Consider the following 15,810-nt stretch of genomic DNA (forward strand, 5'->3'; position numbering starts at 1 on the left):
CAGAAAGCTGTAGTACTCTCAACATCCAGATATGTACGAAAATTTTTGTGAGATTACTCCAGCATACCAAGGTACTTAGGGCTCGGAAAGAGTCCCACCAGAGCTCAATCCTTTTGATACAGGTAGATATCTGGGATAAGTGAATGTTACCTTAGAGGGAGTGCGAGTCGTATAGCTAAATCTCTGGTATAATATCGTATGGCATTTTCGCCGGGAGATCCTTTCGGATACGTTCCGACGCCAATTACATCTTTAACCCTGTTTCAAATAGCTAGTGTCGATGCAGACTAATTCAGGGGACTAGTGAACGGTGAACGGCACATTTTAAAAAATGGAAATGTCGTTGTTGGTGCCAATTTGCAAATATGTACAGCGAACTGCCTACAGACTTACCCTTACCCACCGCTGAATCGTCGATCGCCAATTCTAATAGCACGCAGCGTATGAAGTAGAGGTGGCTTTGGCTAGTACTATATTTTCATCTAGGATATATTCAGTCTGATTAAAAAAATATTTTGCTTCCTGTATTCTATATTTGATTATGTCTTTCTCATTCGCACTCCCCAGGTATTAAACTCACCTATTTATTTTTATACGCTTCGGGTTTAGCTTTTGCTACTTTAGCTTTTTTTGGGAACCTTATAAATTTGAATATCTTTATCTGATATATTTGTGTCACACTTGTGACATTAATTTATTTTTTGTGATTATCTCGGGTATTTTTGGATACATTTAGTCCGATTAAAATCGTTTGTTTTCTGTGGTATATATTGGGTTATGTCAACCTTTCACAACCCCCCTCCCCCACCGATGCCGATTTTTGTATGTAACAAGTCTTTCAACAAGAGAGATTTTCTCTCTCTAAAGAATTTCGTAACAATCGGCTACCTAGTGGTGCTGTTAGTTCCAACATCGTCTTTAGTATTTCTAGTCCTCCGTGTATCGCTTTATACATTTTTGTTTTGGAATTTATCCACATGGGTATTAAAGTCAAATTCTATTTTGATTCACTCCGCTGCTGAAATATCTTTAAGTATGTCCCTTAATTGATCTTAGAAAGCTTTTCTTTTATTCCCACTGACTTTAAAAGCCCCCACATGCATACACATCCACACCATTTAACACTTTATAAAGTAATATTTTCATTGGCATTATTCTATTACTCGTTTTTACAAATTTTATTAAATCTTTCTATCCTTTGATACAATTCCTCTCATTCATTTCTGGTAGCAATTATACTAGTATATACTTAAACTAATAATATTACTTCTCCCTACATTTACCACAGTTTCTATTCTGCACCGTTCTTTCATACTTTATCATTTCTACTTCATCTCCCGGATAGAAACAATTTGTACTCTCTTTTTAAGCGCTTCCACCGCTTACTCACCGGGAAATCCGAATGGGGGCACTGTTCTCAACCGGAATATTTTATCTTGGGAGATGCCATTATTTCAATATCCTAATTTTTATTATAATGGAGGTTGTTTTATTATTATAGCCTCAATAATTTTTCCGAAATTTCAGAAAAGATTGCCTTTTCTATCAAATCTATCAACATCATGTCCAACCAGTATAGTATAACCCCGCACCGACTTACAACTACTCAGGTACTGTATTTATTGCCCTTATCCTGCCAATAGAAGGTACGTATTTTTCTTTACAGACTTTACCAAATATATGAAATATCAAAAGAAAATACACAAGCTCTAACAGACAATACTTATTTATTACTATATTACAGAAAAAATTAATAAAGTTGTATAATACAGATTTGTATATATATGTATATATAAGTACATGTGCCATATGTAGAGCATTAGCGTGCTCCATTACATAAGAAAGAAATAATAAATACCAACATTCAAATAGCTTTTGCATTTTTGTAACATTTACAAAATCAATAGGATTGATATCATTCATAATTCAACTTCCAAGCCCTCATTATTACATACAGTGGTTGCAAATATGTCGCTACAATGTAGCACAATGTTGCAGCCTTTTATTATTAGGATTATTTTCCAAAATAAACGCACAAGTGAAATAATTTTTAAAAACATGTTATTTACATTAAGTAAAACGTATGATATAGAATTGTAAGTATAAAAAAAAACCCATAAAAAATGTGACGTGTAAGAAAAAAAGTCAGTTCTCGAACAAAAATATCTAAACATGTTATGAAGACAATCTTACACGAAATAATTAAACCCATATGTAAGCAAATTTAATCAAAATCATACAGAGCATACATAATTGACTAAAAATCTCAACAAAAAGATGATTAAAACCAGAACTTAATATACCTATCATATATTAAGTAACCAGCAATAAAAGTGTGTTTATATTTTACGATGCTATCGAACTAAGAGAGCTGGAGCTGGTTAAAAACACCAAACAAGATTATTCAAACAACAAATTCTGGGAATATATCTTTACACTAAGCACGATATGTATTCATCACATATACGATTATGACAGCTGATATAGGTAGTATGTATAAAAAAATGAGATTTTAAAGAAATTGACTTTAAAAGACAATAACTTTGCTTAAAATTTTGGAAAATAATCCATATGACTAAAAGTTATGAACAAATTTTATAAGCAAGAAAATTACATAAATATACATTTATATAACAGAATATTGTCGACGTTGTTAATTTTTTGATTTTATTGTAACTTTCTGTACAAAATCAAAACAAACTATTATTGTTAAGTAAGTTTATTTAAATTTCGTTAGTTGTAAATAGGTTTAGTTGTGCTAGATTCAAAAAACTGTAAAGGTGGACGGTAATATGATTTCCAAAACATATCACATGCCTCCATCTCCAAATAAAGATTTTTAGTACTGCTACTTTGATAAAAATTTTAAATTCTTCGTGGATTAGAAGTACTGCATGTGTACCAATTTGAAATTTTTTACGCAGTGTTCTTCAACTTTTATTAGGCTAAAAATCTAGAAAATTATCGAAATTGCTTGACTGAATCCCCAAAAAACATTTTCAATATGTATATCCTCTTTCACAGACCAATTTTTGTATTTTTTAAATTTCGACCTATAAGTGGAGTGTCTTTTATATTTTGCATACTCGGAAGTAGAGGGCGATAATATTCGAATGTCCATCCTTAAAATTAATCTACATTTTTATTCAGCGTTCCAAATTTTAAGGACGACACCTCTTGTGTTGTAATTAATGTTGTAATTTTCGAAAACAATATTATCTGAACAGAAATGCATGACCCAGATTGCTTCTATTTTAGGCAATAAAGTACTATATCAGTCAACAATTTCTCTTTCATATGGAGAATTAAAAAGTGGACGGATTAGTTTTAGCGACGATTCAAGAACAGGAGTAAAAAACGACATCCACTCAGGAAAACGTCGATGTTGGGCGTAAGCTTATCTACCAAGATCGACATATGGCATATCACGAAATACAGCAAACATTGCGATTTCAAAGACCTCAATTAAATTATTTTGCAAAAATTGTATGTAAAAAATTTCTTTCACGAAACAGCTAGAGTGAATAGGTGGCAAGAAACTATAGATCACTTCAAAGGAGGCAACTCAAAGGCATGCACAACATCGTGATTAGTTATGAATGGTGGAATTACTCATACTAGCCAGAAAGTACACTACAGTTGACATGTAGCATTATAGATCTCCAAGATCAAAGAAATGTTACTGCTCATTGATATAAGTACAACTATTTCGCACACAGCTCGCAAGACAATCGAATTTTTGACACAGTAAAATGTCGTATTGATAGACCTAACCTCACATTCCTTTCCACAGTTCCAAACTAAGACCCAAGTATTTTTTATTTTTCCAAAAACTAATAACGAACTGTGGGGTTATAGATTACGACTAAGGTTAATCCACTAAATATATTTATATTTAATATTTGATATAGTTAGGCAAGGAGATATTTTATGTCAATTCTGGAAGACGTTTTAAAAACTAGATTAGATCAACCTATATACATAAATGGGCATTACATAAATAATCTCTACAATATATTGACATTGTAATGATATCAGTGACAACACAGTAATTGCAACGAATGAGCCAAAATAAAACTTAATTGAGGTAGATACAGTTGAAATTTTGGCAACTCAAAGAGTTTAGATATTTAGATATTTAACCAAATCTCTGTAAACTAATGTATACTTAAATACAAAACAGGAGGAATACATTGTACGTGAATTCAATTATTCAGGATAGAGAAAAATGAAAAGTCTTACGTTCAAAGATAGAAATGTATTGCTCTTTAACTAGATAGTACCCATTCCTGCCCACAGTTACTCCTTCGATTGTCAATGGAAATTTCAATTTAGATTAGTATAATAAATAATAATTGTTACATGTTTAACATATTCAATTAATAATTGGGATTCAGTAAACTGTCTATCATAATTTTAAAATTATATAAATTTAATTGCTGTACTACAAATAATAATGTGGAGACGCACCTTTATATATAAAATGGAATGATTTGTTTTTTATTAGCAAATTAAAAAATTATTAAAAACACGTATAAATCAAGATATTCTAATGAAATACGGAAAAAGATACTGTATAAAAATGTTACCTACTGTCCACAAAATAATATTAAAATACAATTTACTTTATTCTAGTTTATTAATATGATAATGGAATGTGAATAGATTAAACAGTTATGCTAAAATTCAAATAACAAGTCCTCAGATCAAGCAAGTAGATTGTACAAGAATGGTCTCAGAAGCTTCTGACCTAACATGACTACAGACTACATTTCTCAAGCAATAATCAAAACATTTTATACCTTTATAGCACAAAATTGCCAAATTTACCAATAATCATAAGTTTGATCCCACCATTCTTGGTAAATATTTTACAACTGAGCTACTTTTTCACGTTTCGATAAAAGAACATAATCCCATATAACTTCAAATAACTTTATAAAACATATTATGTTAAAGCAATAGTATTTATGTATATAGAAAATTATTTTCCATTTTGGGCAAAAGAGTTAAATAATTGAAGTATTACTATTGTCAAGTAGGTCTCCTATAAATCATAGAGGGCAACAACAAGACCCAAAGACTTTTCCTTATGCATTAAATTATTCATTATGCATTAAATGAGATTACATATCTGGATGCTGATTATATTGTTAAAATAAGTAAGTGATTCTAAGACACAGTATATGATTACTGACATAAGCTGAAGCTATGGCTAGTATCGTTACAAAATGTGTATCCCAAAAGACTAATACCATCATATGGAATTATGTCAGCTGTACTTAGAATGCCTATACTTTTTACAGTAAAAAACTAACTAGCAAACTTTGATAATGTCTAGTCTGAAGTCCTTTAAATGGAGGTTTTATCCACATAGCGATTTTATTTGAGGCTGTCGAACTAATAAATATAGCATCTTTAAGTTATTGATGTTAGGTTTTATCAAATAATAAATGCCTTGTACATGTCTGGTAAAAGACTTCTTAGACTTTCTTGTAAAAAGTTACACATCAGTTTACAAATAGGTCAAAGTAATATCATGGGTATAAGGTTAAAGTAACTGATGTTTAACTTATATTTGTACATAATTTTTGTGTTAAGAATCGATGTTTGACATAAAAACAGGTGCCAGTAAAATAATATTACGGACATAAATACACTGGAAATATATACTATTTAAAATATTGACAGTTTCAGATAAAAAATACTTATTTACCAGTGTTGCCGCTCTAGTGGCACAAAATGGCAGTGAAGTATTTTGCAAACTGGGACAGAGTTAACATTTTTTCAAAAAGCATCTCAATTAAACTTAGCACGATTGCAATTGCAATTAAAAATGCGCATTCTGAACAACTCTTCAGCCTTTTACTAGTTATAAGTACCTAGGTATTATTCTAAATTGACCAGTGCTGCGATTTTGTCGAAAAGACTACTTTATTTCGTTAAGTACATAGAACATGATTTGTGCATAGCTTTTCAAAAAATCGGCAGGTGTAAGTATAATCTTAAGTATGTCTAATTCGTTTCTCTATTTTGAAAAAGGTCTATCTTAATTATATTTTCTCTCTAACAATAACCTGAGACTTTCGATAAAGATAAATCCAAGGTTGTTTAAACTAAGGAAAAGCTGTTTTCTAAATACCAAATTCAAAGTACTGTGTTCTGACCTTCACACTTCTATTTCAAAATAAAAAGACGATACAAAATAGCAACTGATAATGTATCGTGGAAGAAATGGGACTAGAAATAGCATAATGAACGATACAAAATAAATCTATGATTACGAACATATTGTTTTTATTATCCACAAGGAATCTACGTTCCTGTATTTGGCTGTATACCATATATTAAAAAATTAATTAAAATCCTTTGTAAAAGGTATATATTTAAAAACCCAAACGGGCTGTGTTAGACAAAACGTTTTCGGAATTCATCATTCCATCATCAGGACTTGCTTGGACAATTACTTCCATAAAGTCCTCGTAGACACACCGTCTCAGGACTTGCAACTTCAACGTGCAGTCATATGTCGCCATGTTACCTAATCCAACGGTAACTTTAACATCCTAATTATGTATAAGATATAATGTCAAACAAATGTAACTAATTATTTGTTAACGGGTTTTTACCCATATATTTAGTGGCGACATTCATGTACTCCTAGACACCGATGATGGAATGATGAATTCCGAAAACGTTTTGTCTAACACAGCCCGTTTGGGTTTTTAAATATATACCTTTTACAAAGGATTTTAATTAATTTTTTATATTGTTTTTAGAAGTATATTAGGCTTAAAACTTATAGTTTAGTATTTTTTAAAGACAATTACTAGCTTACTTAGTATCTTATAAACGAATGCTTGTAATATAGAAAAATGGGATATAGACAGGGATATTTTAAACTCCAGGAGATATATCCCCGTCGACGGTTTATTTTTATTTGAGACGAATGCTGTTTTTACTCCGAAAAAATAAAGCTATAGCTCTAAAATAAATAAGTTATTATTAAAATATAATGTCCACCTACAGCGTCTTCAATGGACAGGCAATGTACTTAGAATGGAAGAAAATAGAATTCCCAAAAAACTGTTGAATGCAAGAATGCAGGGGAAGAGACCTATTGAGAGATCGAGAAAGCGATGGGGGGATGATATGGAATGAGGAGACAAGAAATCTTCTTGGCAGTTGATCGTGGAGTAGAATGGCTACAGACCGTAACGAATGAAGAGGTTTGATGAGACAGGTCAGGGCTCGAATTGAGCCATAGAGCCATTGGATGAATAGAAAATAAATTATTGTATATTTTAAGTAAGTAAATCAATTATAGAATATTAAATTAGCGGGAGTACTTTTAAATTTCTGTATCATCCATAAATTGGCCAAAAACTATTGTCTGGAGATTATTTTAAAATACATCTTAAAATATCATAAACATGTATGTATAAGACGGGGGCATGATGTATAAGGTTTATGTAGGTTATACTAAACGGTAAACATGTTAAAAGTTTGTCCATTCGGTAATAGTAGTTATTGAACGGTATATTTTAAACTTATTTTGAAATATGTCTGGGAGGCTAAAAAAGTGTAGTATGTCAAATTATGATTTTTTTAAAGAAAGTCCCATATTTTATTACATTTTTAAATTGTTAGTCAAAACTAAATGATCTTTATTATACATTTCCAAATTGCAAAACCTACGGGAAAATTTTTTTACAACGAAACCAGTTAATGTAGCCAAATTCAATTTTAGTTGGAAATAATAAATTTGCAGAAGAAAATATTGATGTATTTACAGTGATCTGGAACTACACAGGGTGTTCGTAATAGTGCACTTATTGCTGTATGCACTCTCTTATAAATAAAAATTTGGAGATGCACTAATTTCATGGTAAAAGAACCCGAGGAAGTCGCCACTCCGATGCTCAGACCAAATAAAGTGCTATACCATTTTTTAAGTGCTAAAAGGTAAGCCATACATTTAATAATCATATAATATTCTTAAAATTGGTTACTGGCGGAGAGAATATATGCAAAAGTATAAAAGAACCATTGGAAAACTACTTCCGAAGTTTTAGAGCTACATGTAGTGAAAACTATCCTAAAAGTGAAACTTTAAACTCAGTCATCGGTCACAGAAGGCAAACAAATCATCGTACTAGGATCTCTTATTAAAAATCAAAATACTAGCAGTGGAATAATCTACCGAGAGAGTGAGAATATGTGTGAGATATAACACGTTGAAGCCTTAATCGTCACGACCTCCGGCAAACTTAGAAGACATGTGGCATGCCATGAGAAGAATCTGAATAAGTATTCCGTAATATGATATACCACTTAATTCGATCCATGCCCCATAGACTAACTGAGTGTATAGAAAATCAAGGAGGAGCCACTCAATATTAATGTTTTGACAAAAATGACGTTTCAAATTTGATTATAAGGATATCAAATAATAAGAATATTATAATGTTTACTTCCGTAAATAATTATTTAAAAAAATATTTGTCGTTCTAGGTGTTGCACTTTTTGGGCCATCAGTATTTTTAAGAAGATGGTCATAATTTCAAATATTTATTTTAACATCAGTTAACAATTGAAAATTACTTCTAAACTGCAAAACTTAGGTATAGAAGACCTTTACAGTTTTTAAACATGACTCAAATATATTGGCGATGAATGAATGCAAATACAATGATCAAAATCATGCAAAAAAATATAGGGCTAAATTCTAACAATTTGCCAAAATTTTAAATGTTTTACTGTTTAGCCATGACCGACGATAGGGGACCCCATTTAGTCAACGGTAACTCAGCGTATGTTTTATATATATATATTTTTTTTTTTTTCACATGTAACCATGACCTAGCAAATTTTTAAATGTGTCTGTAAATGAATACAGTATTTTATAACATTTTAAGATATATTTTAATGTAGTCACCTTGTCTATTAGATGGTATTGTGACGAAGTTCCTAATTATACAGACATGTGAAAGTAATAATAATAGCTGATTAAAATTTAATGTGCCCTCATAATTGCCTACTTTATTTACTTCACATTGGTGTTGCACTCATCCTTGATAATGCATGAGAACAACAAAATAGTATCTTCACTATATACTATAATATAGTATCCTTATGATAAATTAAAAATAATCATTTATTCAGTAAAAATGTTGAAGGTATACGATAAACTTTAAATGCATTGACGAATTTAAATTCTTTTGCCAAGTTTTATATTCAATAAATTGAAAATTTAAAAATTTATTTTTAAGGAATAGAAATATTAAATAAAATTAATAAATCTCCTGTTATGGTAAAATTAAATTTAACGTACACATAAAATAAAAAAATATATCAAAAAATTGGCGATACTGCTTTAATAGTAATTGCTTTAATATTAAATTTCGTAGTTGAAATTGTACTGTTTATTTAGATATTATAAAAGAGCAACTACCTGCCCTAATATATAAGGGATTGAAAATAAAATTGCATTTTTAAAAGTAAATATCATTCAAGATGAATATGGAAAGTCGTAGCTAATGGATTAGCCATAGTTTAGAGAGAATAACATTTAAGAGATTAACTAGAATTGCAGAACAAAACTTACGAAATATAAAAATGAATTCTGAGAATAGATTAAAATCACATTCATATTTAAAAATTTAAAACAAAAAGATACAATTAGGAGAAGTTGTATTCAGTGTTTGTAGACATAAAGTCAACTTTTTGTGGCAATGTTAGATATAAATAAACAGAAAAAACGTAGGAATTTTAATGAAAGGTACTAAATTAATAAGACCCTTAATCCTGACAACATCCTTTGAACTTGATATAAAGAAAAACGCATTGATTAAACAACACTCAAATACTGAACAATATCTTGATAAATCTCAAAGCAAAAATTGGTATACCACTATTGAGCTGCCTATTTTTGATACACGTGTATAAATTTATATAACAGGTAGTTCAAAATCTAATTACATAGTTTATAAAGATATTTTCAGACTTTTTAATAGAATATAAACAACATTGGTATAGTCAACTAATATGCAGATATATTTAATAAGTTTTAAGATTTTATGATAGTAGTAAAAATGGTAGTCAATGATTGTAATAAACATTCGACATCAAAATCAAAATTTTTAAAAGCTTAATGAAAATCAGTAAAGTAATATAATATATACGTCTTTATATGGACCAAAACAACATTAGATCAATGAAACTGTCTGCAAAATTTAAACTACTAAGACAATAAATAACTATTGGAACGCTAGTGCTTGTTTTTACTTTTGTCTTTCATCAAGTCTTTTGTACTAATGTTAAGAAACCCTGCAGTCCATCGCCTTGCTCCGCCACAATGTACATATTCCCATATTTCTCATGTTTTCATCGATATCAAGGAACCTTGGGTGTCTATAAGGAGCGTTTTTCTAGCTGGGTCATTTTGTTCCGTCCGCATTAGATGCCCTATTCACCTCAGACGTCATATCTATATGTTTTACGATATCTGGTTCCTAATATATTCTATAAAGTTCGAAGTTATATCGTCTTTTCCACACTCTTAGTACTTTTCTTTCGACATCGTAACATGTTTCCATTATTTTTGTAGAGTCCAGGTCTCTGAACCATATGTTAGGATTGGGCGTATTATTGTTTTGTAGAGTTTTATTTTTGTATTTCTCGATATAATTGTGGATTTAAGGAGGAGATTGAGCCAAAAATAGCATCTGTTGGCCGTGCAAATTTTGCGGTTTATCTCTGCGGTAGTGTTACTTTTAGTGTTAAGGAGTGCTCCCAAATAAATTCATACACTACTTCGATTAAACCCATTTTTGTAGCTGATTAGTTTAATGCTACATACGCCTTTAGTACAGCGTTTTCCGTTCTCCCAACAATATGAATATCATTAGCATATGCAAGGATTTGCACTGATTTATTATATACTGAACAATAGGAAAACAAACTGAAATATCAGTTTTTAATTTTTAGGAACAATTATATATCTGCACATTACATTACGTATAACATAAAATATAAAAGTCTTTAATCTGTCTTAAACCTGATATTCTTCTTCAATATAATCATCACATATGCAAGCTTCTTTTATTGATATAGCACATTACGCATTATTTTGACTTTTTTATTTTAAAAAATGTTAAAATTATGTGGCCGTTTCCCTACAACTTAAGTCTATAACGATATTACATAATCTCACATACATAACGTATTTCATCAAAAGTGCCATCACTATAAAATTTTACGACAATATACGTATTTAATAATTATTATCTAAGTTATTTTAATATTTTTTAAAATGAAAAGTCAGTTACAAAGATGTTTTCCTATACTACCTAATTTTTCTGTCACTCTCCATACTATATCATCCCCACTATGTACACATTGCACAGACTAGTCCTGGCAAAATTTAACCACCTTAAAATTTAAAAGTAGTCAAAAAATATTGGAATGAATCACATCTTTTAGACGCAATAGATAAAAATGGAGTGCGATACAATATTAATTTATGATGTATACTTATATCACCACATTTTTATCAATAATGCAAAAGAAGATATAAAATATAAATAAAAATATTCGTAAACTCAACAAAAATCTTTATCAGTTAACAATCTGACATCTAGGACCAGCCTATGATGAAATGTCAAAAGTTCAATTTAAAAAATTAACAAGCTTCACATAAGCTGCTCCTAAATTTATAAAAACAACAAAATGTGAAGACTACAGCTGTATTTGAAACGCTTTAGGTGTAGTACTGCTTGATAGAAATGGATTAGTACTATTTGTTCCTTGTCTAGCTGCCAGCTCAGCCCATTCAGCGTCAAATGGGTCTGCTTTAGTACTCTGAAAAGAGTCTGATCCAGTATCTAACGACACAGCTCTCGACTGTGCTTTAAATGATGGTGTACGTCTTGGAGTAGAACCATCTATTTTTCCTAATGTAGGGGAGGAAGACTTAACCATTTCCAACCACTGTTCAGGCTTTGGAAGGGTAGAGGTTGAAGATGTAGAAGTATTAACCTCATTTTTAGGACTAAAGTTGAGACTGACTGGTGTAAACACATTAGGAGAAGCCCTAAAACTGTTATTTATCGTGGTTACGTTAACATTGAGCGTGTTCTGATTTACAGAACTTTGATTATTAAAGTTGAAATCGTCAGACCCGCTGTGCGTTAATTGGCTTAAACCCTGGCTAAGTTGCTGGCATAACGCAGTCACAGAATCGCCAGGTGAAACTTCTGGTATTGGTGAAACTGGAGGCTTTCCATTGGCGGTGGGTGAAGTTGGTGACTTGTAGGAATTTAAACGGGCGGTGTTACTTGGGAGATCGTTAACCCGAAGTGACATCTGACGTTTAAATGGGGAACTTTCACCTAGCGTGCTGAAACTGTAAATATTATAAATGAATTTTTTTATGATTAATACATGTTTTATAATTTTTTGTTATAAAGGAAAGCCTTAAACCATTTAGCCAGATGCATCTTGGTTATAACAAATACATTATGACTGTTCTAAATTAAAAATACTATTCAACAAAGAACAAAACGAGTGGGGTACACGATTCCTATAAGGATATATACAAAATTAATAATGTAAAGTATAAAATATATGACAAACTTAGCCCATAATATTAAAATTGACAGATAAGAAATGTGCTATTCTTATGATTTTAATATGTTATTTTAACTTTTAATACTTTAAAAAGTATTTTGATTTTCAAATATTATACAAGTTTAAAAAAGTCATACATGTGTATGAAATCCCTATATGGATTAGGGAAATGGGGATTAAGCCTAGTTCGCACTATGCTAGTTATTTAGTCGAGTAGTGAGTAATTTAGAAACTAAACGTGTCTGAACAACAAAAATTTAGTCATAGATTTAGTAGAATAGTCATTTAGTCGAGTGGATCCATTTTATTCTATATTCTTCGGGAGAAAACCCGTGCTTTCCGCAACGCGTCAGTGCTCACTGGTTCACCGGCTAAACAAGTCCAAACAAGTCTAATTAGTCGAGTTCATTAGTTGTTAAGTACTCTTTGGGATCTTCCATTGTTAATTCCTCCAGAAGACAATTGGTAACTCCTAGTTTATCTCTTCTATCGATCTATTTTCGTATCCATAGTTTTTTTTTATTAACCATACAAATTAAAACATCGATCTTGTTTAAAATAGCTGTTACGATTAGCTTAATCAGTTTATTTACTTTATTACGTTCTAGGATGTTCGTCTTACAAAACATAACTTACTTGTGAACTGTAGTCGAACAAGTGCCAACGATTTTTGGGCAGTAGTGCCTATTTTAGTTACTACATTACTCTTAGTAACTAAACGTCTTCTTCTTCTTCTCAGTACTCCCATCTCTGCAGTTTCCAGTAGCCTTCGCGTTATGGCTGTGTCAGGTCTTGTTTCTGAGGCACAACATGGGGAGCATCGGCTTCCACCTTGCAATCATCCGCCCTGGGCCTTGTTTTCTCAACCGCAGAATACTGCTCTTCAGCCTGGCTTAACAGCCCACATGTACACAAGTTAGATGCCCAATTGAAAGTACAATGAGAATGATTGCTGGTGTTATCAAATCCACCCCTACGCAATTGCTCCCAGTACTGAGCCACATTCCACCACCCAAATTACGGCGCATACACTCCCTCACTAGTGAGTACAAAAAGAAACTTAGTAACGAGTTCCTGCCAATTCATCAAGATACAGATGCTGCCAACGGTAACCGTTTACGCTCCAGACGACCGCCAATAAAAACAGCACAGATTGCTGTAGAAAATGAGTTCAACTTAACGGCCACTTGGACTCGAGAATGGATGGAACAACAAAATAGCAGCTTACCCTGCATCACGCAAAAACCACCAGGTTTTGATTTACCACGCAACACATGGACTATGCTGAACCGAATCAGAACCCAACACGGCAGATGCGGTTACATGATGCACAAATGGGGTAAACGACCATCCCCACTCTGTGACTGCGGACAACCCCAAACCATCTGTCACATTACAGAACAGTGTCCCACAAGATCCTATCAAGTCAGGTCAGAGGATTTCCTAATGGCGACTCCAGAGTCGATAGAATATATAAATCAGTTAGATGTTCGTTTGTAAACATATATGTAATGTTTTATACAAAATATATGTAAATTTAAATGTAAATGTGTCAAGTGCCATACGATAAATAAAAATAAATCTGAGGCATATGGCATTATTGGTCTTAAGGTATCCTGCCAGTCTATTTGCTTTTTGTACTTGATCTTTCACTTTTTTGTCCAGGTCTCCATAGCTAGAGCGTGTAATTCCCAGGAATTTTATTTCCATTACTTGTTCAATACTGATGCCGTCAATTTCTATTTTACATCTAGTTTGTTCTTTGCTGACTACTATTGTTTTAGTTTTCTGAGATGAGATTGCCATATTAAATTATTTTGCTCTTATGTCTTCATCTTGAGCTATCAATATTACGTCTTCTGGGTAATAGAGTATTTTTATTTCTTTGGTTCCCATTCTGTATCCTCTTCCTTTGTTAACGGTTTTAATGATTTCATCCATGATCAAATTGAAGAGCGTGGGGCTCAATGAATCTCCTTGTCTTATTTCTAGAGGTTCTGTAAGTTGACCATCTATTCCGACTTCCATTTTGTTGTTTTGGTAGATGTTTTCGATAGTTTTTATATTTAGGGGAACTTCTATATTATACAGAAAATGAATTACATCTTTGAGTCTTACTCTGTCAACCACTTTCTTTAGGTCAATCAGACACAGAAATGCTGGTCTAGTGATTTCTCAGTAATTTGCTTTATAACGAATATTGCATCTGTACACGATCGTCCACTACGAAAACCCTGTTGTTCATCTGCTAAACTTATCCTCTGATTAATTAGTACTTGAAAAATTTTAGTTGTAAGTTTTAGCGTAGTATTTAACAAGTTTATAACACTATAGTTTTCTGGCTGTTTTTTTTTTTTTCTCCTTTTTTGAATAGTAGAATTTTTGTTTTTGAATAGTAAACGTGTCTGAAAAACAAAAATTAGTTTAGTAGATTAATAAGTCATTTAGTCCAGTCGATCCATTTTATTCTATATTTTTCTGGCGATTAGCATCTCCCACCACGCACCAGTACTGACTGATTCACCGGCTAAACAAGTCCGCACCAATCGAATTAGTAGAGTTCATTAGTTGCAGAAAAAATGTCATTTCGTTGGAGCGAAGAAACAACTTTAAAATTCGTATAGAAATTTGTAAATTGTAATTTTGTTATTGCAGGAATCGCACTTCTTAAATGAGTATCTTTCTGCTGTATTTGGGAGTGTATTTCCGTTAACAGAAAATTTACATAACTTTCATGTCTGAAAGACATTCTAAAACTATCGAAGTACTCTTTGGGATTTTCCAATGCTAATTTCTTCAGACGACAATTGGTACCTCCTAGTTTATCTCCTATGTAGATCCATTTTCGTGTCCATAGCTTCTCTTTTTTAATCACACAAATTTCCTCATCCATCTCTTCTAAAATAGCTGTTACGATTGGCTTTATCGGTTTATTTACTTTTATGCGTTGTAAGCTGTTCATCTTGCTAAACACAACTCACTTGTAAACTGTTCGAATAAGTGCAAACGATTTTTGGGCAGTAGAGTGTATTTTAGTTACTAAGTTACTCGCTACTCGACCAAAATACTAGCATAGTGCGAACTATGCTTAAAAAGTATGATATATATTTTGTGGAAGTTTTGAAAACAAAAGTTTTCGGTGTTTTATTGTTAAATAAGAACTATGAGTTCCATAAACTA

At 31.7% G+C, this 15,810-nt stretch overlaps 1 protein-coding gene across 4 annotated transcripts in view; it reads right to left on the reverse strand.

Annotated features, from left to right (window-relative positions):
- Positions 1 to 1,710: 1,710 nt before the first annotated feature.
- The window catches only part of numb (NUMB endocytic adaptor protein), a 167,925-nt gene continuing 153,825 nt past the window's right edge, over positions 1,711 to 15,810 (reverse strand). For 3 of the 4 annotated variants that reach the window (XM_072523117.1, XM_072523118.1, XM_072523115.1), the window contains exon 5: positions 1,711 to 12,406. In XM_072523117.1, the coding sequence (XP_072379218.1) occupies positions 11,740 to 12,406 (667 nt within the window). In that variant the 3' untranslated portion in view covers positions 1,711 to 11,739. The remainder of the gene's footprint in view (positions 12,407 to 15,810) is intronic. The other variant, XM_072523116.1, reaches the window with a different exon arrangement.

Source organism: Diabrotica undecimpunctata, chromosome 2 (assembly GCF_040954645.1).
Source record: "Diabrotica undecimpunctata isolate CICGRU chromosome 2, icDiaUnde3, whole genome shotgun sequence".
Taxonomy (NCBI): domain Eukaryota; kingdom Metazoa; phylum Arthropoda; class Insecta; order Coleoptera; family Chrysomelidae; genus Diabrotica; species Diabrotica undecimpunctata.